Raw genomic sequence first — 26,488 nt, forward strand, 5'->3', positions numbered from 1 at the left:
AATAATAATTTTTATTTATATAGCGCCAACATATTCCGCAGCGCTTTACAAATTATAGAGGGGACTTGTACAGACAATAGACATTACAGCATAACAGAAATCACAGTTCAAAATAGATACCAGGAGGAATGAGGGCCCTGCTCGCAAGCTTACAATCTATAGGAAAAGGGGAGACACGAGAGGTGGATGGTAACAATTGCTTTAGTTATTTGGACCAGCCATAGTGTAAGGATCGAGTGTTCATGTAAAGCTGCATGAACCAGTTATCAGCCTAAGTATGTAGGAGTACAGACACAGAGGCTATTAACTGTATAAAGTGTATGAGAACATGATGCGAGGAACCTGAGTTTGTTTGTTTTTTTTTTTTTGTTTTTTTTTTGTTTTTAACCCCTTCCTGACATCAGACGTACTATCCCGTCGAGGTGGGGTGGGCCCGTATGACCGCCGACGGGATAGTACGTCATCATCGATCAGCGGCGCTCACGGGGGGAGCGCGGCCGATCGCGGCCGGGTGTCAGCTGCATATCGCAGCTGACATCCGGCACTATGTGCCAGGAGCGGTCACGGACCGCCCCCGGCACATTAACCCCCGGCACACCGCGATCAAACATGATCGCAGTGTACCGGCGGTATAGGGAAGCATCGCGCAGGGAGGGGGCTCCCTGCGGGCTTCCCTGAGACCCCCGGAGCAACGCGATGTGATCGCGTTGCTCTGAGGGTCTCCTACCTCCCTCCTCGCCGCAGGTCCCGGATCCAAGATGGCCGCGGCATCCGGGTCCTGCAGGGAGGGAGGTGGCTTACCGAGTGTCTGCTCAGAGCAGACACTTGGAAAGCCTGCAGCCCTGCACAGCAGATCGTCGATCTGGCAGAGTGCTGTGCACACTGCCAGATCAATGATCTGTGATGTCCCCCCCTGGGACAAAGTAAAAAAGTAAAAAAAAATTTTTTCCACATGTGTAAAAAAAAAAAAAAAAAAAATTCCTAAATAAATAATAATAAAAAAATATATATTATTCCCATAAATACATTTCTTTATCTAAATAAAAAAAACAAAACAATAAAAGTACACATATTTAGTATCGCCGCGTCCGTAACGACCCAACCTATAAAACTGTCCCACTAGTTAACCCCTTCAGTAAACACCGTAAGAAAAAAAAAAAAAAAACGAGGCAAAAAACAACGCTTTATTACCATACCGCCGAACAAAAAGTGGAATAACACACGATCAAAAAGACTGATATAAATATCCATGGTACCGCTGAAAACGTCATCTTGTCCCGCAAAAAACAAGCTGCCATACAGCATCATCAGCAAAAAAATAAAAAAGTTATAGTCCTGAGAATAAAGCGATACCAAAATAATTATTTTTTCTATATTTTAGTTTTTATCGTATAAAAGCGCCAAAACATAAAAAAATGATATAAATGAGATATCGCTGTAATCGTACTGACCCGACGAATAAAACTGCTTTATCAATTTTACCAAACGCGGAACGGTATAAACGCCTCTCCCAAAAGAAATTCATGAATAGCAGGTTTTTGGTCATTCTGCCTCACAAAAATCGGAATAAAAAGCGATCAAAAATGGTCACGTGTCCGAAAATGTTACCAATAAAAACGTCAACTCGTCCCGCAAAAAACAAGACCTCACATGACTCTGTGGAGCAAAATGTGGAAAAATTATAGGTCTCAAAATGTGGAGACGCAAAAACTTTTTTGCTATAAAAAGCGTCGCTGGTTTCACACTTGCGTTTTTGTCTGCAGCGTTTTTTGCACAAAAAAACGCATGCGTTTTTTCCCTATATTTGACATGAAAAACGCATGCGTTTTTTTTGTACGCGTTTGGTCGCGTTTTCAAACGCATGCGGTTTTTTTCTGCATGCGTTCATTTTCAGAAATACAACCTGCAGTATTTTCTTGCGTTTTTAAGCACATGCGTTTGTTTGCGTTAAAAACGCATGCATTTTTATCGAAAAAAAACAGAAAACACACTGAAAAGCCACCCACCACCATCAAGGTGATAAAGGGATCCAAACCCTAACCCTACCCCTAAACTCATCCCTAACCGTTTAATGAACATTTTCTGACAGTCATAGTGCCACGTATTTCAGTGCCACGTATTTCAGTGCCACGTATTTCAGTGCCACGTATTACGTATTTCAGTGCCACGTGTTTCAGTGCCACGTATTTCAGTGCCACGTATCACGTATTTTAGTGCCACATATTTTAGTGCCACGTATTTCAGTGCCACGTATTTCAGTGCCACGTATTTCAGTGCCACGTGTTTCAGTGCCACATATTTAAGTGCCACGTATCACATATTTCAGTGCCACGTATTTCAGTGCCACGTATTTCAGTGCCACGTATTTCAGTGCCACGTATTTCAGTGCCACGTATTTCAGTGCCACGTATCACATATTTCAGTGCCACGTATTTAAGTGCCACGTATTTCAGTGCCACGTATTTCAGTGCCACGTATTTCAGTGCCACGTATTTCAGTGCCACGTATTTCAGTGCCACGTATCACGTATTTCAGTGCCACGTGTTTCAGTGTCACGTATTTAAGTGCCACGTATCACGTATTTCAGTGCCACGTATTTCAGTGCCACGTATTTCAGTGCCACGTATCACGTATTTCAGTGCCACGTGTTTCAGTGCCACGTATTTAAGTGCCACGTATCACGTATTTCAGTGCCACGTATTTCAGTGCCACGTATTTCAGTGCCACGTATTTCAGTGCCACGTATTTCAGTGCCACGTATTTTAGTGACACGTATTTCAGTCACGTTTAGGGTTAGGGGTAGGGTTAGGGTTAGGGCTAGGGTTGGAGGTAAAGTTAGGGTTAGGGTTTGGATTACATTTACGTTTGGATTAGGGTTGGGATTAGAATTATGGGTGTGTCAGGGCTAGGGGTGTGGTTAGGGTTACCGTTGGGTTTAGGGTTAGGGGTGTGTTTGGGTTAGGGTTTCAGGTAGAATTGGGGAGTTTCCACTGTCCAGGCACATCAGGGGCTCTCCAAGCGCGACATGGCGTCCAATCTCAATTCCAGCCAATTCTGCGTTGAAAAAGTAAAACAGTGCTCCTTCCCTTCCGAGCTCTCCCGTGCGCCCAAAAAGGGGTTTACCCCAACATATGTGTTATCAGCGTACTCGGGACAAATTGAACAACAACTTCTGGGGTCCAAGTTCTCTTGTTATCCTTAGGAAAATAAAAATTTGGGGGGCTAAAAATCATTTTTGTGGGAAAAAAAAGATGTTTTATTTTCACGGCTCTGCGTTATAAACTGTAGTGAAACACTTGGGGGTTCAAAGTTCTCACAACACATCTAGATAAGTTCCTTGGGAGGTCTAGTTTCCAATATGGGGTCACTTGTGGGGGGATTGTACTGTTTGGGTACATCAGGGGCTCTGCAAATGCAACGTGACGCCTGCAGACCAATCCATTTAAGGCTGCATTCCAAATGGCGCTCCTTCCCTTCCGAGCTCTGTCATGCACCCAAACAGTGGTTCCCCCCCACATATGGGGTATCAGCGTACTCAGGACAAATTGGACAACAACTTTTGGGGTCTAATTTATCCTGTTACCCTTGTAAAAATACAAAACTGGGGGCTAAAAAAATCATTTTTGTGAAAAAAAAAAAAGAATTTTTATTTTCACGGCTTTGCGCTATAAACTTTAGTGAAACACTTGGGGGTTCAAAGTTCTCAAAACACATCTAGATAAGTTCCTTGGGAGGTCTAGTTTCCAATATGGGGTCACTTGTGGGGGGTTTGTACTGTTTGGGTACATCAGGGGCTCTGCAAATGCAACGTGACGGCTGCTGACCAATCCATTTAAGTCTGCATTCCAAATGGCGCTCCTTCCCTTCCGAGCTCTGTCATGCGCCCAAACAGTGGTTCCCCCCCACATATGGGGTATCAGCGTACTCAGGACAAATTGGAAAACAAATTTTGGGGTCCAATTTATTCTGTTACCCTTGTAAAAATACAAAGCTGGGTGCTAAAAAATCATTTTTGAGAAAAAAAATAAAAATTATTTTCACGGCTCTGCGTTATAATCTGTAGTGAAACACTTGGGGGTTCAAAGCTCTCAAAACACATCTAGATAAGATCCTTAGGGGGTCTACTTTCCAAAATGGTGTCACTTGTAGGGAGTTTCAATGTTTAGGCACATCAGGGGCTCTCCAAACGCAACATGGCGTCCCATCTCAATTCCAGTCAATTTTGCATTGAAAAGTCAAATGGCGCTCCTTCCCTTCCAAGCTCTGCCATGCGCCCAAACAATGGTTTACACCCACATATGGGGTATCAGCGTACTCAGGACAAATTGGCCAACATTTTTTGGGGTCCAATTTCTTCTCTTACCCTTGGGAAAATAAAAAATTGGGGGCGAAAAGATCATTTTTGTGAAAAAATATGATTTTTTATTTTTACGGCTCTGCATTATAAACTTCTGTGAAGCACTTGGTGGGTCAAAGTGCTCACCACACATCTAGATAAGTTCCTTAGGGGGTCTACTTTCCAAAATGGTGTCACTTGTAGGGAGTTTCAATGTTTAGGCACATCAGGGGCTCTCCAAACGCAACATGGCGTCCCATCTCAATTCCAGTCAATTTTGCATTGAAAAGTCAAATGGCGCTCCTTCCCTTCCAAGCTCTGCCATGCGCCCAAACAATGGTTTACACCCACATATGGGGTATCATCGTACTCAGGACAAATTGCACAACATTTTTGGGGGTCCAATTTCTTCTCTTACCCTTGGGAAAATAAAAAATTGGGGGCGAAAAGATCATTTTTGTGAAAAAATATGATTTTTTATTTTTACGGCTCTGCATTATAAACTTCTGTGAAGCACTTGGTGGGTCAAAGTGCTCACCACACATCAAGATAAGTTCCTTAGGGGGTCTACTTTCCAAAATGGTGTCACTTGTAGGGGGTTTCAGTGTTTAGGCACATCAGGGGCTCTCCAAACGCAACATGGCGTCCCATCTCAATTCCAGTCAATTTTGCATTGAAAAGTCAAATGGCGCTCCTTCCCTTCCAAGCTCTGCCATGCGCCCAAACAATGGTTTACACCCACATATGGGGTATCATCGTACTCAGGACAAATTGCACAACATTTTTTGGGGTCCAATTTCTTCTCTTACCCTTGGGAAAATAAAAAATTGGGGGCGAAAAGATCATTTTTGTGAAAAAATATGATTTTTTATTTTTACGGCTCTGCATTATAAACTTCTGTGAAGCACTTGGTGGGTCAAAGTGCTCACCACACATCAAGATAAGTTCCTTAGGGGGTCTACTTTCCAAAATGGTGTCACTTGTAGGGGGTTTCAGTGTTTAGGCACATCAGGGGCTCTCCAAACGCAACATGGCGTCCCATCTCAATTCCAGTCAATTTTGCATTGAAAAGTCAAATGGCGCTCCTTTCCTTCCGAGCTCTGCCATACGCCCAAACAGTGGTCTACCCCCACATATGGGGTATCAGCGTACTCAGGACAAATTGTACAACAACTTTGGGGGTCCATTTTCTCCTGTTACCCTTGGTAAAATAAAACAAATTGGAGCTGAAATAAATTTTGTGTGAAAAAAAGTTAAATGTTCATTTTTATTTAAACATTCCAAAAATTCCTGTGAAACACCTGAAGGGTTAATAAACTTCTTGAATGTGGTTTTGAGCACCTTGAGGGGTGCAGTTTTTAGAATGGTGTCACACTTGAGTATTTTCTATCATATAGACCCCTCAAAATGACTTCAAATGAGATGTGGTCCCTAAAAAAAAATGGTGTTGTAAAAATGAGAAATTGCTGGTCAAATTTTAACCCTTATAACTCCGTCACAAAAAAAAAATTTTGGTTCCAAAATTGTACTGATGTAAAGTAGACATGTGGGAAATGTTACTTATTAAGTATTTTGCGTGACATATGTCTGTGATTTAAGGGCATAAAAATTCAAAGTTGGAAAATTGCAAAATTTTCAAAATTTTCGCCAAATTTCCATTTTTTTCACAAATAAACGCAAGTTATATCGAATAAATTTTACCACTAACATGAAGTACAATATGTCACGAGAAAACAATGTCAGAATCGCCAAGATCCGTCAAAGCGTTCCAGAGTTATAGCCTCATAAAGGGACAGTGGTCAGAATTGTAAAAATTGGCCCGGTCATTAACGTGCAAACCACCCTTGGGGGTGAAGGGGTTAATAGGCCACACAGGGATAGTTAGGTTAATGCGTTGAGGCGGTAGGCCAATCTGAACAAATGAGTTTTTAGGGCACGCTTAAAACGGTGGGGATTGGGGATTAATTATACAGTATGGAGCATCATGTGGGGCCATTATACAGTATGGAGCATCATGTGTGGCCAGTGTACTGTACGCAGCATCATGTTCGGCCATTATACAATATGGAGCATCATGTGTGGCCATTATACAGTATGGAGCATCATTTGTGGCCATTATACAGTATGGAGCATCATGTGTGGCCATTATACACTATGGAGCATCATGTGGGGCCATTATACAGTATTGAGCATCATGTGAGGCCATTATACAGTATGGAGCATCATTTGTGGCCATTATACAGTATGGAGCATCATGTGTGGCCATTATACAGTATGGAGCATCATGTGTGGCCGTTATACAGTATGAAGCATCATGTGTGGCCGTTATACAGTATGGAGCATCATGTGTGGCCATTATACAGTATGGAGCATCATTTGTGGCCATTATACAGTATGGAGCATCATGTGTGGCCATTATACAGTATGGAGCATCATGTGGGGCCATTATACAGTATTAAGCATCATGTGAGGCCATTATACAGTATGGAGCATCATTTGTGGCCATTATACAGTATGGAGCATTATATGGGGCCATTATACAGTATTGAGCATCATGTGAGGCCATTATATAGTATGCAGCATCATGTGAGGCCATTATACAGTATAGAGCACTGTGTGGCCATTATACAGTATGGAGCACTGTGTGGCCATTATACAGTATGGATCAGCGTGTGTGACCATTATACAGTATGGAGCACTGCATGGCCATTATACCGTATGGAGCACTGTGTGGCCATATTTTTTGTTTCTAATTATTGGCCGTGGGGTCCTTCGTCAGGGGTAGGACTTGATCCGAAACACGCATCGGGGCGTGTTCCTGCTCGCATCAACATGACCACACCGGTAATTGTTTTCTACGGCACCATTCAGTCCTACTAAGCAATTTGTGGCTTTTTTGCCTAGGTGCTGCACTGCTGTTACGGCTATTACTTACACAGCACCTAGGTTTCTTGGTGTAATTTGAACATTTTGTAGCCTGTATATTTGAGACTCATTGCAGTGCTGCATTTTCCTTCAGGCTATTACTTACATTGAACCATCAGTCCTCTTGCGCCATTACGGATACCCTTTTGTCCATATGCACATGCACTTTATCGACACTTTGCGTTTGATGATATTGTACTTTTGTAGCATACCTGTTAATTACTATGGGGTACATGCTATGCCTACATTCCATCACATGTATTTCTTAACTGACACACGTGTGCTTTTTTTATTATTTGGTGTTAGGCCTCTTTCACACTTCAGTTTTTTGGCGTCAGTCTAAAACCGCCAGTTTCCTCAAATAATGGATCTGTCATTTTTTTTTGGCGGATCCGTTATTTTCCCATAGACTTGCATTGGCGACGGATTGTGACGGATGGTCGTCAGTTCCATCCGTCATGCGACGGATCCGTCGAAATTTGGCGGACGTTGTCTAGACATAGACGGACATTGAAACGTTTTTTGTCAACGCCGAAATGACGGTTCGCGGCGGATCCGTCGCGTCCGTCATTCCATAGAATGGCCGCCTACGGATCCGTCGCCCTAATCCGTTTTTTCAATTGCGCATGCTCCAAAAAGTAGATACTTTTCCCAGACAACCCCCAAGTATCGGATCCGTCAAAAAAACTGATCTGTTGGAACCGTTTTCTCAACAATTGTGACGGATCCGTCGATCCGTCACTATGTCGGAAGTGACTGACGCCAAACAACTGAAGTGTGAAAGAAGCCTAAGTTGCTTACAATCTTTGCAGGCTACATGACATGATTTAGTGTTACCATTTACTATTTCTGTTATAACAGATCTGCAAGTTCACCAGTGCACAGAAATCATCATCCTTACTACATAGTGCACTCGGCACCATTTTTTCCATCTCTTTGTATTACTGTGTCACAGATCCATTGTTGTCAGTTTTTGCATAGCTTGTTCCTCCGGTCTTATGTTCAGTGGGCAGATACATTGTGTTGTCAATACCATGTTGCCACACTTTGCTTCCTTTTTTTTGTCTTTAATAATAAATAATAATTTTTTGTACTACATATATCTATAGGTCGTCATTTTCATATATTGTACCTCACAGTTCGCCCTTTTTTCTCCTTGGTTGCAATCTGATCTTCGCCGAATGGTCTGCCATTCACTCCACAGCAAGCACTAGATCACCCATGTTGTGTACTATCACCGAATATTCACCATTATATTCATGTATACGTGTTGCTTGCGAAGTGTGTAATCCTTTCAACACAACTGAGTAGGGAAGGCAACAGACAAGGATACAAATAGGTACAGGAATAGGATGAAGTTCAGACAAGGACAGTCACGGGAGCAATTTCAGGACAAAGGATTCAGGCCTGGGTAAACAGTCCCCAGGTTGGCAGAAACAGGAAAGCACAGGACCTGGCAACTCAGTAGCAGAAAGCAGACTGAGAAAGTTTGTTGCTTAGGCATCTCACTGTGGGTGGAGATTCCTTAACCCTCAACTGGTGAGGTGGGGTTTTTGTCACGCAACTGGTGATGTGGGGTTTCCTATACCCCATTGTTTAGAAATCTATTATTTTACAGAAAGTGCAAAGATCACATTTGTTTTAATCTTTTTCTTATTGGCGATTGATTACACATCAGTATAACAAATATTGGACACCCACAAGTATCGGAAAATGTAATACTTTGATAAAAATAAAAAAGTTTTCAAAATTTGAAAATGCGTTAAAAAAAAAGAATTACATGAGTAGTGATGTGGGGTTCAGCAAGGCCAAGACAGCACTTAGCGACAGCTAGCTCTATTATTCGTGGCCAGAAGAGAGAGGCCTTGACGACATCCTGTTGACAAGGAAATGGATGGAAGCTAGTGAGACACGTATACTCATACCTGCATTTTTTCAATGAATGGCAGCCGAACAAAACTTCCCTGGGGTGTGGCAAACACCACCTCACCAGTTGAGGGTTAAGTACCCAATACCTCTTAGCAATAGGCTGGGGATATATTAGAAGTGCCGGGGCCGCCACCCTAAGCATACAGCCAGGAAGTATGCAGCAAGCAAGGACATGAGGTTCATAGCAAGGAGCTGGCCGAGGACAGAACTCGCAGCATGGCCCGGAGTAGTGAGTAAGATGGGAGATGGGAAGCCATGCAGTGATGCTGGCAGGGATGTTACAGTTTTCTCCTGTTACCCTTATGAGAGTACAAAATTTGGGGCTAAAATAGATTTCTCTGGGAAAAATGTTTTTTTTTTTTTTTTTTCACGGCTTAATGTTATAAATAGTGATGAGCGAGTATACTCGTTGCTCGGGTTTTCCAGAGCACGCTCGGGTGATCTCCGAGTATTTGTTTTTGCTCGGAGATTTAGTTTTCATCGCCTCAGTTGCATGATTTACGGCTTCCAGATACGCTGAATACATGTGAGTAATGCCTGTTTGTTAGGGAATTCCCACATGTATTCAGCCTGTCCAGCAGTCATAAATCATGCAGCTGAGGCGATGAAAACTAAATCTCCGAGCACTAACAAATACTCGGAGATCACCTGAACGTGTTCGGGAAAACACGAGCAACGAGTACACTCACTCATCACTAGTTATAAACTTCTGCGAAGCACCTGTGGGTTCAAGGTGCTCAATACACATCTAGATAAGTTCCCTAAGGGGTCTAGTTTGCAAAATGGGGTCACTTGTGGGAGGTTTCCACTGTTTAGGCACATCAGGGGCTCTCCAAATGTGACATGGCGACTGATAATTATTCCAGCAAATTTTACATTCAAAAAGCGAAATGGCGCTCCTTCCCTTCTGAGCCCTGCCGTGCGCCGTACTCAGGACAAATTGTACAACAAATTGTATGGTCCATTTTCTCCTGTTACCCTTGAGAAAGTTTAAAAAATTAGGTCTAAAGGAAAATTTTGTGAAAGAAAAGTAAATGTTTATTTTTTTCTTCCAAATTCCAAAAATTCCTGTGAAGCACCTGAAGGGTTAATAGACTTCTTGAATGTTGTTTTGGGCACCTTGAGGGGTGCAGTTTTTAGATTGGTGTCACTTTGGGGTATTTTTTATCATATAGACCCCTCAAAGTGACTTCAAATGTGAGGTGGTCCCTAAAAAAATCATTTTGCAAATTTTGTTGTAACCCTTATTACTTCCTAACAAAAAAAATGTTTCCAAAATTGTGCTGATGTAAAGTAGACATGTGGGAAATGTTATTTATTAACTATTTTGTGTGATTTAATTCTTATGCCCTTAAATCAGAGAATCATAAGTTTGAAAATGTTTTTTAACAAATAAACGCAAGTAATGTCAAATACATTTTACCACTATCCTAAAGTACAATATGTCACGAGAAAACATTCTCAGAATCACCGGGATCCGTTTGAGCGTTCCAGAGTTATAACCTCATAAAGTGACAGCGGTCAGAATTGAAAATAATGGGCTGGTCAGGAAGGTGAAACCAGGCTTCGGGGTGAAGGGGTTAAGTGAATAAAGTAGAAGTAGATTGTTGATCCGCCTGTGGTGTCCGCTGCTGCATTCAGATCACTTCATTACAGTTGTCGGGAGGATTATAATAACGAGAGCTGAGAACAGAGGCCATGGTTATTTTCTACATCTATTATATGATGCAGGATCTCCTGACTTCTCCGCACTGAAGGAGACACCTCGTCCCCCTGATGTCCCTGGTATCTCAAGCAGTCAGAGCTCCACTGTCCTATACTCTACACATAATGGCTCTTTTTGGGGCCGGTCTTCTAGTAGTCACCTTTAGGATGGTTGTTTGGCTTTGCTTCATTTTCTTAAAAAAGTAAAAAATAATGAAGCCACGTGTCTCCAGGACAGGCCTCTAGTCTGATGATCTCTGGCCAGGAAGCTATTATGTCCTGCTTTCTCCTGAGTGTGGAGCTCTGTGATCGGCTGCAGTGGTCAGGAGCAGGACATTATAATAATGTGTGGTCTTAGCTGTTCAGCAATTAGGCTTTACAAACCATGAGGTGGCCAAGGATTCAGCTTCAGATGTCTGGTATATCTCATCTCACAATATCTTGGTAAATGAGATTGTTGATAATATTAAATCATGGTGTCTTTCCAATAGTCATCTCCAGACTGATGTGACATTGAGCATGGAGAGACGTAACGGAACCCTGGGCAGTACAGTTACTCTATGATTCATGGGCCCTATTGTAATTAAAGGGAACCTGTCACCCCAAAAATCGAAGGTGAGCTAAGCCCACCGGCATCAGGGGCTTATCTACAGCATTCTGTAATGCATTCTGTAATGCTGTAGATAAGCCCCCGATGTATCCTGAAAGATGAGAAAAACAGGTTAGATTATACTCACCCAGGGGCGGTCCCGGTCCGGTTCTGGTCCGATGGGCGTCGCAGTCCGGTCCGGGTCCTCCCATCTTATGATGACGTCCTCTTCTTTTCTCTTCACGCTCCGGCGCAGTCGTACTTTGCCCTCTTGAGTGCAGAGCAAAGTACTGCAGTGCGCAGGCGCCGAGCCTCTCTGCAGACACAAATCCATTGCAGAGTGTTTATACAAAGCGTTATAGCACTGGATTCACACAGGCAGTTTTTATTTCTCTGGTCTTGGTCAGATTCAGTAGTGGATGATAAAGTGATATAAATATATAGGGAGTCATGGTCTCCTTTCATGTTTAATCCACTTTGGCACGCATAAGTCCTGAGTAAATCAAGAATAATGGATGTATTATAAATGTATGAATTTTTGTGGTTTGACAGGTTTAAAAATGGATTTCATTATTTTTTTCCTAACAGAAAATCCAAACAAGAACTGTAAAGGAAACTTCATGTTTTTGCTAAATAATAAAGCAGAAGGTAAAGATGTTGTGCAACCCTCTTCAGAAGAAAACCTCATCACCCTAAATGTACGTCCAGGACACACTGTAGATATGTCATATAATCCGCCTAATCCAGAGGGACTGTCTCCTGACCAAGCTCCGACTGTCACCACATGTACAGGTCTGAAAGACAGAACAGGATTTCAATGTGAGGAATGTGGAAAACAGTTTTCAAAAAACTCGGATCTTTTTACACACAGAAGAAGTCACACAGGAGAGAAGCCGTATTCATGTTCAGACTGTGGGAAATGTTTTACAGATAAATCACATCTTATCACACATGAGAGAAGTCACATTGGAGAGAAGCCGTATTCATGTTCAAAATGTGAAACACGGTTTACACATAAATCACATCTAGTCGCACATGACAAAAATCACACCGAGAAGCCGTATGTATGTTCAGTATGTGGAAAGTGTATTACAAGATTTAATATATTTGTTCAACATCAGAGAAGTCACACCGTAGAAAAGCTGCATTCATGTTCCGAGTGTGGAAAAAGTTTTAAAAAAATTTGTCTTCTTGTTGCACATGAAAAAGTTCACTCGGGTGAGAAGCCATATTCATGCTCAAAATGTGGGAAAAGTTTCTCAAGTAAAGAAAATCTTGCTGTACATGAGAAACGTCACACAGGAGAGAAGCCATATTCATGCTCAAAATGTGGGAAAAGTGTAACAACTAAAGAAAATCTTGCTGTACATGAGAGAAGTCACACAGGAGAGAAGCCATATCCATGTTCTCAATGTGGGAAATGTTTTTCAAGTAGACAAAGTCATGCAATACATCAGAAAATTCACACAGGAGAAAAGCCATTTGCATGTTTAGAATGTGGGAAATGTTTTAGAAATAAATCTGAGCTTGTTTCACATGGAAGAGTTCACACAGGTGAGAAGCCATATTCATGCTCAGAATGTGGAAAAAGTTTCTCAAGTAAAGCAAAACTTGTTGCACATGATAGAAGTCACACAGGAGAGAAGCCGTATTCATGTTCAAAATGTGGGAAATGTTTTGCAGATAAATCATATCTTACCACACATCAGAGAAGTCACACAGGAGAGAAGCCATATGCATGTTCAAAATGTGGGAAATGTTATAAAAATAAAGCAAATATTGTTGCACATGAGAGAAGTCACACAGGAGAGAAGCTGTATTCATGTTCAAAATGTGGGAAATGTTTTGCATATAAATCACATCTTATTACACATCAGAGAACTCACACTGGAGAGAAGCCATATTCATGTTCAAAATGTGGAAAAAGTTTCTCAAGTAAAGCAAATATTGCTGTACATGAGAGAAGTCACACAGGAGAGAAGCCGTATTCCTGTTCAGAATGTGGGAAATGTTTTGCAGTTAAGTGTAACCTTAAAAAACATAAGAGAGTTCACACAGAATAAAAGCCATATTCATGTTCAGAATATGTGATGTTTTAATGCTGCTATCAGATCTTGTTAAACTCGAGTGGCTCAATGGTTGGCTCAGTGGTTAGCATTGTAGCCTTGCAGTGCTGGAGTACTTTGATTTATAACTAGTGATGAGCGAATATACTCGTTGCTTGGGTTTTCCCGAGCACGCTCGGGTGGTCTCCGAGTATTTGTTAGTGTTCGTAGATTAAGTTTTCATCGTGGCAGCTGAATGATTTACAGCTATTAGCCAGCTTGATTAGATGTGGGGATTCCCTAGCAACCAGGCAACCCCCACATGTACTCAGCCTGGCTAATAGCTGTAAATCATTCAGCTGAGGCGATGAAAACTTAATCTACGAACACTAACAAATACTCGGAGACCACCCGAGCGTGCTCGGGAAAACCCAAGCAACGAGTATATTCGCTCATCACTATTTATAACCACAAAATAACATGTGCACAAGGTTTTTGTCTTCTCCCCATCATGGCTTGGGTTTCTTCCCACATGCCAAGGACATTCTGATATTGAATTTAGATTGTGAGCCCCAATAGGGACAGTGATGATGTTTGTAGAGAGCTGCTGAATGTGATGGCGCAATACAAGTGAGTAAGGTAAATAAAAATAAGTCACAAAGGGGAGAAGCCACATTGGTGTTCTGAATGGGGGAGACACTTTACAGTTATATCAGGTCAGACATGAGAGAATTACCATAGAAGAGAAGAGCTCTATATATTCTCTTGTAAGAACAGGTTTCTCACTAAAGACAAGTTAGACAAAATGAGGAAAGTCAGAATGGAGAGAAGCCATGTTCGTGGCCTTGCAAGCGTTTTACAGTGAACTATGGTTCTCTAGTCAGAACCCATTCATCCAAAGATGGTGGGATGTGACTAAAATTTAGTTTATGACTAGTGATGAGCGAGTATGCTCGTTGCTCGGATGGTCTCCAAATATTTGTGACTGCTCGGAGATTTAGTTTTCCTTGCCGCAGCTGGATGATTTACTGCTGTTAGCCAGCCTGAGTACATGTGGGGGTTGCCTGGTTTCTAGGGAATCCCCACATGTAATCAAGCTGTCTAGTAGCCGCAAATAATCCAGCTGCGGCAAGGAAAACTAAATCTTCAAGCACTAACAAATACTCAGAGATCACCCAAGTGTGATCGGGAAAACCCAAGCAACGAGTATACTCGCTCATCACTATGTATCATCTGGGAAGATAGGAGCCAAAGGCAGATGACACCATTCTAGTGACAGTGGACAAGGTAAGTTTATGGGGCCATGTATCGACTCATCCTCTCAAACTATCCACGAGCCCAGCTCTTGTGCTCCAGAACAGAATGTTATTTCACTAATCTTCACATCCAAATCTACACTCTCTAGAGACCGGTGTTATGGCTATTGCTCATTATTCCACAATCCATTTTTCTCAGGAATCTGATTTCATCTGTCATTTCCCAACACATTTGGCAGTAGAAGAGAATGTTGCACACTATTCTGTAAAATGTAACAGTGACCACTCTCTGCTCATTCTTCTCGACCTTTCTGCAGCTTTCGACACTGTTGACCACCCTCTCCTACTCTCTAGGCTCCAGTCACTAGGCATTAAGGACACTGCTCTCTCCTGGTTCTCCTCCTATCTTTCTGACCACTCCTTCAGTGTTCTGTTCTCTGGCTCCACTTCATCTCCTCTTCCTCTCACTGTCGGGGAACCTCAGGGCTCAGTCCTTGGCCCCCTTCTCTTCTCTCTCTACACGGCCCCAATTGGACAGACCATCAGCAGATTTGGCTTTCAGAACCATCTTTATGCCGATGACACACAACTATACACGTCATCCTCCGACCTTACTCCTGCTGTACTACAGAAAGCCACTGACCTTCTGCAGTCTCCAACATTATGTCCGCTCTCTATCTGAAACTCAACCTCTCCAAAACTGAACTTTTGCTCCCGCCATCTACTAACCTCCCTAAATCTGACATTTCCCTCTCCGTGGGTGGCACCATAATAACACCACGGCAGCAGGCGCGCTGTCTGGGTGTTATGTTTGACTCCGATCTCTCCTACACATCCCATATACAATCTCTTGCCCAATCGTGCCGCTTACACCTAAAGAAAATCTCTAGAATCCGCCCTTTTCTCATCATGGAGACAACAAAAACCCTCACTGTCGCCCTGATCCACTCCCGCCTGGACTACTGTAACGCTCTATAAATTGGCCTCCCCCTTACTCGACTTTCCCCTCTCCAGTCTATCCTTAATGCAGCAGCCAGGGTCGTCCATCCAGCTTATCGGTACTCGGACGCGTCCGCTCTTAAATCATTACACTGGCTGCCCATTCATTACAGGATACAACTCAAAGTACTTGTTCTCACCCACAAAGCTCTCCACAGTGCGGCACCCCCTTACATCTCCTCACTCATTTCTGTCTATCGGCCTAACCGACCGCTGCGCTCTGCAAATGACTTTTGACTAAACTCTGCACTAATCCGTACCTCCCACTCCCGACTCCAAGACTTCTCCCCGTGCTGCGCCAATCCTCTGGAATGCTCTACCCCAAGATATTAGGACCATCTACAGTTTGCATAGTTTTAGGCGCTCACTCAAAACACATTTGTTCAGAGCGGCCTATCACGTTCCCTAATCAAAGTCATTTTAGGTTTGTGTGTGTGTGTGTGTAGCCCATTCACTATCTCCCATCTACCCCCCACCCCGTGAAGATGGCCGGACCATCATTGTAAATACATCATTGTAAATACACACCTGTACTTTGTATCTCCCCACCTCATTGTAGATTGTAAGCTCTCACGAGCAGGGGCGGCTTATTGTGCTTTATTATTGTATTGTTAACATTGTTACTTGTGACTGTTGTGTATGAAACTGTTCAACTGTAAAGCGCTGCGGAATATGTTGGCGCTATATAAATAAAGATTATTATTATTATTCTGGGGGAGTGGTTGTTAGAAATTATTTGTGATAAGGAGCTGCACAGAGGCAATGTGACTTTGTGCTCAGTAAAGGCGGTGTTAAAGAGCTAATAAATGTCCTGTGTAACTAGGGAAAAAGTGACAGAAATGTATCTGATGGTAAAGCTGCAAGTAACATAGACTGTTTGAATGTCCCATCTCTAGAAACCAGGTCAGCTTGGATTAAAGCCAAACAAAAAGTTAATGAATAGGTGTCGCATACCAAAGAACCTAGCATACTGATTTTGGGTGACACACATTGCATTGAAATAAATCGGGCAAACCTGGCCAAAAGCACAGGCAGCTTTCACACTTCACCTCTCAAATATCCGGGACAAACAACCACAAACTGTTGTGATGTAAATATTGGGTCAGTTTTATAGTGCATGATATGGAGATTTTCCTCATTCACACATACAGGAACATTATTAGAAAGGGTAAAGTCACCAAAATTCACGGGATCAGCTGTCCAGAGTAAGTGTGGCCACCACAAGCCACTGTTGTGGCAGCAGGCAGGTGTCACGATAATATAAATATGCCATATTCTGAGTATACTTCTAGAAGGTTCCATGGCTTTACAGACACACGGTGTGGGCTTTTGACCCCCCAGCTCCTTCTCACTACACACTCTGTGCAGTGTGATACCAGTGTGCTAGCAGTAGATTATGGCCCTAAGCTGCCTGAAGGCAGTTGTGGAAACGTGCTCTTTTGTTCATTTAAAAGCTTAATAACTTGACCCCAATTAGTGATAGAGATTAGTGATGAGCGAATATACTCGTCACTCGAGATTTCCCGAGCACGCTCGGGGGTCCTCCGAGTATTTTTTAGTGCTCAGAGATTTCGTTTTTCTTGCCGCAGCTGAATGATTTACATCTGTTAGCCAGCATAAATACATGTGGGGGTTGCCTGGTTGCTAGGGAATCCCCACATGTACTTATGCTGGCTAACAGATGTAAATCATTCAGCTGCGGCAAACAAAACTAAATCTCCGAGCACTAAAAAATACACAGAGAACACCCGAGCGTGCTCGGGAAATCTCGAGTAACGAGTATATTCAGTAACTAGTATACTCGCTTATCACTAATAGAGATATAAAAGTTGCATTTTCCAAATGTCCACCGAGGGATCTATAAACCACTGAAATCTCTAGGATCCAAACCCAATGAAATCCATGTAATGGATTTCTCCGTAAGCAGGTCATGTATCCACTTTGTGTTTATACCTAAATGAACCCCCATGTCATGCTGAGCCTAATGATAATTTTGTCTTCTACGAGGTTCACCCTAAGAGATATGGGTAATAGAGTATTTCATAATTGTTCAGAAAGGGGAGCTCCCCAACCACCCCGTGAGGTCAGCACAGTGGGAGGCCTTAAGTTTGAGCACAGGTATAAGACACGGAGGCGGGACTAGAGCCCTCCCTCTCTCTTGGCCTGGGAAGTCACCTAGCAGATACTGTGCCTAATGCATTGAGGGCATATGCTACAACAACTCCCTGCCGCATGGCTTACCATGGAATGACATAAGACAAATGTGTGTTTATTTTCATCTTTAATCCCTTTTGTTTTGTAATCATTTTGTACATACTATAATTGTCTCATCTTGTAATATCGTTTTTTATACCTTTTGTAAACACTTCTTATTTGTTTTTGGAGTAAAAGTTAAATTTACTAGCTTCGTTTTCCTTGCTCTAAAACGTACCCCCCACGCCCTCTGAAGTAAATTGCGCTACTAATTGGGTTGGCTCCTCACCCGCTATTAAGAATAGGAATGGGAGCTGGTGGCAGCAGATTGTACTGAGCTTGTTGGGTACAGCTGACAGTGACGGACGGCGATTGATAATGATTCCTGCCTGAGCGGGAGTAGTTATTTCACCCTCGCTGCAGCATACCCAATAGCCACTACACGACTGGGCAGCCTTTCTGGTGACTATTTATCCTAGGTGTAGTTCCCTAACTGACCTGAGGGTAAGGGGGGTGCCATAGAGTTTGCAAGTTCCAAACTGGGAAGTGGGATATAAATAAATCTCTGAAGAACGAACTGGGGCAACGAAACACCCCCGGTTTATGACAGCAGGCTTAATGGAGAGTTCTGTAAGATTATGAAGGAGCAAGTTACCGGCATAATACTATGTAGCACTTTTTATAATGCATTGGGTGAAGCAGGGTGTTGAAGTTAGTGAATGTGTAAAATGGCGAGCTTCTATTGATGATGAGCTTCTATTGATGATGAGCTTCTACTAATGAACAGCTTCTATTAATGATGAGCTTCTATTAATGATGAGCTTCTATTAATGATGAGCTTCTATTGATGACGAGCTTCTATTAATGAACAGCTTCTATTAATGATGAGCTTCTATTGATGACGAGCTTCTATTAATGAACAGCTTCTATTAATGATGAGCTTCTATTGATGATGAGCTTCTATTAATGACGAGCTTCTATTAATGATGAGCTTCTATTAATGAGGAGCTTCTATTGTTGACGAGCTTCTATTAATGAAGAGCTTCTATTAATGATGAGCTTCTATTGATGATGAGCTTCTATTAATGATGAGCTTCTATTAATGATGAGCTTCTATTAATGACGAGCTTCTATTGATGATGAGATTCTATTAATGACGAGCTTCTATTGATGATGAGCTTCTATTGATGACGAGCTTCTATTGATGATGAGATTCTATTAATGACGAGCTTCTATTAATGATGAGCTTCTATTGATGAACAGCTTCTATTAATGAAGAGCTTCTATTGATGATGAGCTTCTATTGATGACGAGCTTCTATTAATGACGAGCTCCTATTAATGACGAGCTTCTATTACTGATGAGCTTCTATTGATGAGGAGCTTCTATTAATGATGAGCTTCTATTAATGACGAGCTTCTACTAATGAACAGCTTCTATTAATGATGAGCTTCTATTAATGACGAGCTTCTATTGATGACGAGCTTCTATTAATGACGAGCTCCTATTAATGACGAGCTTCTATTACTGATGAGCTTCTATTGATGAGGAGCTTCTATTAATGATGAGCTCCTATTAATGACGAGCTTCTATTACTGATGAGCTTCTATTAATGACGAGCTTCTATTAATGATGAGCTTCTATTAATGACGAGCTTCTATTGATGATGAGCTTCTATTAATGACGAGCTTCTATTAATGATGAGCTCCTATTAATGACGAGCTTCTATTACTGATGAGCTTCTATTAATGACGAGCTTCTATTAATGATGAGCTTCTATTAATGACGAGCTTCTATTGATGATGAGCTTCTATTAATGACGAGCTTCTATTAATGATGAGCTTCTATTAATGAGGAGCTTCTATTGTTGACGAGCTTCTATTAATGAAGAGCTTCTATTAATGATGAGCTTCTATTGATGATGAGCTTCTATTAATGATGAGCTTCTACTAATGACGAGCTTCTATTGATGACGAGCTTCTATTAATGAACAGCTTCTATTAATGACGAGCTTCTATTAATGACGAGCTTCTATTAATGATGAGCTTCTATTAATGACGAGCTTCTATTAATGATGAGCTTCTATTAATGATGAGCTTCTACTAATGACGAGCTTCTATTGATGACGAGCTTCTATTAATGATGAGCTTCTATTACTGATGAGCTTCTATTGATGAGGAGCTTCTATTAATGATGAGCTTCTATTAATGACGAGCTTCTACTAATGAACAGCTTCTATTAATGATGAGCTTCTATTAATGACGAGCTTCTATTGATGACGAGCTTCTATTAATGACGAGCTCCTATTAATGACGAGCTTCTATTACTGATGAGCTTCTATTGATGACGAGCTTCTATTAATGATGAGCTTCTATTAATGACGAGCTTCTATTGATGATGAGCTTCTATTAATGACGAGCTTCTATTAATGATGAGCTCCTATTAATGACGAGCTTCTATTACTGATGAGCTTCTATTAATGACGAGCTTCTATTAATGATGAGCTTCTATTAATGACGAGCTTCTATTGATGATGAGCTTCTATTAATGACGAGCTTCTATTAATGATGAGCTTCTATTAATGAGGAGCTTCTATTGTTGACGAGCTTCTATTAATGACGAGCTTCTATTAATGATGAGCTCCTATTAATGACGAGCTTCTATTACTGATGAGCTTCTATTAATGACGAGCTTCTATTAATGATGAGCTTCTATTAATGATGAGCTTCTATTGATGATGAGCTTCTATTAATGATGAGCTTCTATTAATGATGAGCTTCTATTAATGATGAGCTTCTATTAATGATGAGCTTCTACTAATGACGAGCTTCTATTGATGACGAGCTTCTATTAATGAACAGCTTCTATTAATGACGAGCTTCTATTGATGATGAGCTTCTATTAATGACGAGCTTCTATTAATGATGAGCTTCTATTAATGACGAGCTTCTATTAATGATGAGCTTCTATTAATGATGAGCTTCTACTAATGACGAGCTTCTATTGATGACGAGCTTCTACTAATGAACAGCTTCTATTAATGACGAGCTTCTATTGATGACGAGCTTCTATTAGTGATGAGCTTCTATTAATGACGAGCTTCTATTAATGACGAGCTTCTATTGATGATGAGCTTCTATTAATGATGAGCTTCTATTGATGATGAGCTTCTATTAATGACGAGCTTCTATTAATGATGAGCTTCTATTGATGATGAGCTTCTATTAATGACGAGCTTCTATTAATGATGAGCTTCTATTAATGATGAGCTTCTATTAATGACGAGCTTCTATTGATGATGAGCTTCTATTAATGATGAGCTTCTATTGATGATGAGCTTCTATTAATGACGAGCTTCTATTAATGATGAGCTTCTATTAATGATGAGCTTCTATTAATGACGAGCTTCTATTGATGATGAGCTTCTATTAATGATGAGCTTCTATTAATGATGAGCTTCTATTAATGATGAGCTTCTATTAATGATGAGCTTCTATTGATGATGAGCTTCTATTTCTAATGAGCTTCTATTAATGATGAGCTTCTATTAATGATGAGCTTCTATTAATGATGAGCTTCTATTAATGACGAGCTTCTATTAATGATGAGCTTCTATTGATGATGAGCTTCTATTAGTGATGAGCTTCTATTAATGACGAGCTTCTATTAATGATGAGCTTCTATTAATGATGAGCTTCTATTGATGATGAGCTTCTATTAATGACGAGCTTCTATTGATGATGAGCTTCTATTAATGACGAGCTTCTATTAGTGATGAGCTTCTATTAATGATGAGCTTCTATTGATGATGAGCTTCTATTAATGACGAGCTTCTATTAATGACGAGCTTCTATTAATGATGAGCTTCTATTGATGATGAGCTTCTATTAGTGATGAGCTTCTATTAATGATGAGCTTCTATTGATGATGAGCTTCTATTAATGACGAGCTTCTATTAATGATGAGCTTCTATTAATGATGAGCTTCTATTGATGATGAGCTTCTATTAATGACGAGCTTCTATTGATGATGAGCTTCTATTAATGACGAGCTTCTATTAGTGATGAGCTTCTATTAATGACGAGCTTCTATTGATGATGAGCTTCTATTAATGACGAGCTTCTATTAATGATGAGCTTCTATTAATGATGAGCTTCTATTGATGATGAGCTTCTATTAATGACGAGCTTCTATTAATGATGAGCTTCTATTAATGACGAGCTTCTATTAATGACGAGCTTCTATTGATGATGAGCTTCTATTAATGACGAGCTTCTATTAATGACGAGCTTCTATTAATGACGAGCTTCTATTAATGACGAGCTTCTATTAATGACGAGCTTCTATTAATGAACAGCTTCTATTAATGATGAGCTTCTATTGATGATGAGCTTCTATTAATGATGAGCTTCTATTAAGGAGGAGCTTCTATTGTTGACGAGCTTCTATTAATGAAGAGCTTCTATTGATGATGAGCTTCTATTAATGATGAGCTTCTATTGATGACGAGCTTCTATTAATGAACAGCTTCTATTAATGAACAGCTTCTATTAATGATGAGCTTCTATTGATGACGAGCTTCTATTAATGATGAGCTTCTATTAATGATGAGCTTCTATTGATGATGAGCTTCTATTAATGACGAGCTTCTATTAATGAAGAGCTTCTATTAATGATGAGCTTCTATTGATGATGAGCTTCTATTAATGATGAGCTTCTATTAATGACGAGCTTCTATTGATGATGAGATTCTATTAATGACGAGCTTCTATTAATGATGAGCTTCTATTAATGACGAGCTTCTATTAATGAACAGCTTCTATTAATGATGAGCTTCTATTGATGATGAGCTTCTATTGATGACGAGCTTCTATTAATGATGAGCTTCTATTAATGAGGAGCTTCTATTGATGATGAGCTTCTATTAATGAAGAGCTTCTATTAATGATGAGCTTCTATTGATGATGAGCTTCTATTAATGAACAGCTTCTATTAATGAACAGCTTCTATTAATGATGAGCTTCTATTGATGATGAGCTTCTATTAATGATGAGCTTCTATTAATGACGAGCTTCTATTAATGAACAGCTTCTATTAATGAACAGCTTCTATTAATGATGAGCTTCTATTGATGATGAGCTTCTATTAATGACGAGCTTCTATTAATGAAGAGCTTCTATTAATGATGAGCTTCTATTGATGATGAGCTTCTATTAATGATGAGCTTCTATTAATGACGAGCTTCTATTGATGATGAGATTCTATTAATGACGAGCTTCTATTAATGATGAGCTTCTATTGATGATGAGCTTCTATTAATGATGAGCTTCTATTAATGACGAGCTTCTATTGATGATGAGCTTCTATTGATGAGGAGCTTCTATTAATAAGGAGCTTCTATTAATGAAGAGCTTCTATTAATGATGAGATTCTATTAATGACGAGCTTCTATTAATGATGAGATTCTATTAATGACGAGCTTCTATTAATGATGAGCTTCTATTAATGATGAGCTTCTATTGATGAGGAGCTTCTATTGATGATGAGCTTCTATTAGTGATGAGATTCTATTAATGACGAGCTTCTATTAATGATGAGCTTCTATTAATGATGAGCTTCTATTAATGATGAGCTTCTATTAATGATGAGCTTCTATTGATGAGGAGCTTCTATTGATTATGAGCTTCTATTGATGAACAGCTTCTATTAATGACGAGCTTCTATTAATGACGAGCTTCTATTAATGATGAGCTTCTATTAATGACGAGCTTCTATTGATGACGAGCTTCTATTAATGACGAGCTCCTATTAATGACGAGCTTCTATTACTGATGAGCTTCTATTGATGAGGAGCTTCTATTAATGATGAGCTTCTATTAATGACGAGCTTCTATTAATGATGAGCTTCTATTAATGATGAGCTTCTACTAATGACGAGCTTCTATTGATGACGAGCTTCTATTAATGAACAGCTTCTATTAATGATGAGCTTCTATTGATGACGAGCTTCTACTAATGAACAGCTTCTATTGATGATGAGCTTCTATTAATGATGAGCTTCTATTAATGATGAGCTTCTATTAATGATGAGCTTCTATTAATGACGAGCTTCTATTAATGAACAGCTTCTATTAATGATGAGCTTCTATTGATGATGAGCTTCTATTAGTGATGAGCTTCTATTAATGACGAGCTTCTATTAATGACGAGCTTCTATTGATGATGAGCTTCTATTAATGACGAGCTTCTATTAATGATGAGCTTCTATTAATGATGAGCTTCTATTAATGATGAGATTCTATTAATGATGAGCTTCTATTAATGACGAGCTTCTATTGATGATGAGCTTCTATTAATGATGAGCTTCTATTGATGATGAGCTTCTATTAATGACGAGCTTCTATTAATGATGAGCTTCTATTAATGACGAGCTTCTATTAATGATGAGCTTCTATTAATGATGAGCTTCTACTAATGACGAGCTTCTATTGATGACGAGCTTCTATTAATGAACAGCTTCTATTAATGATGAGCTTCTATTGATGATGAGCTTCTATTAATGAACAGCTTCTATTAATGATGAGCTTCTATTGATGACGAGCTTCTACTAATGAACAGCTTCTATTGATGATGAGCTTCTATTAATGATGAGCTTCTATTAATGATGAGCTTCTATTAATGATGAGCTTCTATTAATGATGAGCTTCTATTAATGACGAGCTTCTATTAATGAACAGCTTCTATTAATGATGAGCTTCTATTGATGATGAGCTTCTATTAGTGATGAGCTTCTATTAATGACGAGCTTCTATTAATGACGAGCTTCTATTGATGATGAGCTTCTATTAATGACGAGCTTCTATTAATGATGAGCTTCTATTAATGATGAGCTTCTATTAATGATGAGATTCTATTAATGATGAGCTTCTATTAATGACGAGCTTCTACTGATGATGAGCTTCTATTAATGACGAGCTTCTATTAATGATGAGCTTCTATTAATGATGAGCTTCTATTAATGACGAGCTTCTATTGATGATGAGCTTCTATTAATGATGAGCTTCTATTGATGATGAGCTTCTATTGATGATGAGCTTCTATTAATGACGAGCTTCTATTAATGATGAGCTTCTATTAATGACGAGCTTCTATTGATGATGAGCTTCTATTAATGATGAGCTTCTATTAATGACGAGCTTCTATTAATGACGAGCTTCTATTGATGATGAGCTTCTATTAATGACGAGCTTCTATTAGTGATGAGCTTCTATTAATGACGAGCTTCTATTAATGACGAGCTTCTATTGATGATGAGCTTCTATTAATGACGAGCTTCTATTAGTGATGAGCTTCTATTAATGACGAGCTTCTATTAATGACGAGCTTCTATTGATGACGAGCTTCTATTAATGACGAGCTTCTATTAATGATGAGCTTCTATTAATGATGAGCTTCTATTAATGATGGGCTTCTATTAATGAGGAGCTTCTATTAATGACGAGCTTCTATTAATGACGAGCTTCTATTAATGATGAGCTTCTATTAATGATGAGCTTCTATTGATGATGAGCTTCTATTAATGATGAGCTTCTATAAATGATGAGCTTCTATTAATGATGAGCTTCTATTAATGAGCTTCTATTTCTAATGAGCTTCTATTAATGATGAGCTTCTATTAATGACGAGCTTCTATTAATGACGAGCTTCTATTGATGATGAGCTTCTATTAATGACGAGCTTCTATTAATGATGAGCTTCTATTGATGATGAGCTTCTATTAGTGATGAGCTTCTATTAATGATGAGCTTCTATTAATGACGAGCTTCTATTAATGAGGAGCTTCTATTAATGATGAGCTTCTATTGATGATGAGCTTCTATTGATGATGAGCTTCTATTAATGACGAGCTTCTATTAATGATGAGCTTCTATTGATGATGAGCTTCTATTAGTGACGAGCTTCTATTGATGATGAGCTTCTATTAATGACGAGCTTCTATTAATGATGAGCTTCTATTGATGATGAGCTTCTATTGATGATGAGCTTCTATTAATGACGAGCTTCTATTAATGATGAGCTTCTATTGATGATGAGCTTCTATTGATGATGAGCTTCTATTAATGACGAGCTTCTATTGATGATGAGCTTCTATTAATGATGAGCTTCTATTAATGATGAGCTTCTATTAATGATGGGCTTCTATTAATGAGGAGCTTCTATTAATGACGAGCTTCTATTAATGACGAGCTTCTATTAATGATGAGCTTCTATTGATGATGAGCTTCTATTGATGATGAGCTTCTATTAATGACGAGCTTCTATTAATGACGAGCTTCTATTGATGATGAGCTTCTATAAATGACGAGCTTCTATTAATGACGAGCTTCTATTAATGACGAGCTTCTATTAATGATGAGCTTCTATTGATGATTAGCTTCTATTGATGATGAGCTTCTATTAATGATGGGCTTCTATTAATGATGAGCTTCTATTAATGATGAGCTTCTATTAA

At 40.0% G+C, this 26,488-nt stretch overlaps 2 protein-coding genes across 2 annotated transcripts in view; one reads left to right on the forward strand and one right to left on the reverse strand.

The window, feature by feature from the left end:
• Positions 1 to 13,674, forward strand: part of LOC143808894 (uncharacterized) — a 158,073-nt gene extending 144,399 nt beyond the window's left edge. The window contains exon 6 of the mRNA XM_077292074.1: positions 12,072 to 13,674. Coding sequence (XP_077148189.1) covers positions 12,072 to 13,546 — 1,475 coding nt within the window. The 3' untranslated portion in view covers positions 13,547 to 13,674. The remainder of the gene's footprint in view (positions 1 to 12,071) is intronic.
• The window catches only part of LOC143808882 (uncharacterized), a 459,352-nt gene that overhangs the window by 259,774 nt on the left and 173,090 nt on the right, over positions 1 to 26,488 (reverse strand). The window lies entirely within an intron of this gene.

The sequence above is a fragment of the Ranitomeya variabilis genome, chromosome 2 (genome assembly GCF_051348905.1).
Source record: "Ranitomeya variabilis isolate aRanVar5 chromosome 2, aRanVar5.hap1, whole genome shotgun sequence".
NCBI lineage: Eukaryota > Metazoa > Chordata > Amphibia > Anura > Dendrobatidae > Ranitomeya > Ranitomeya variabilis.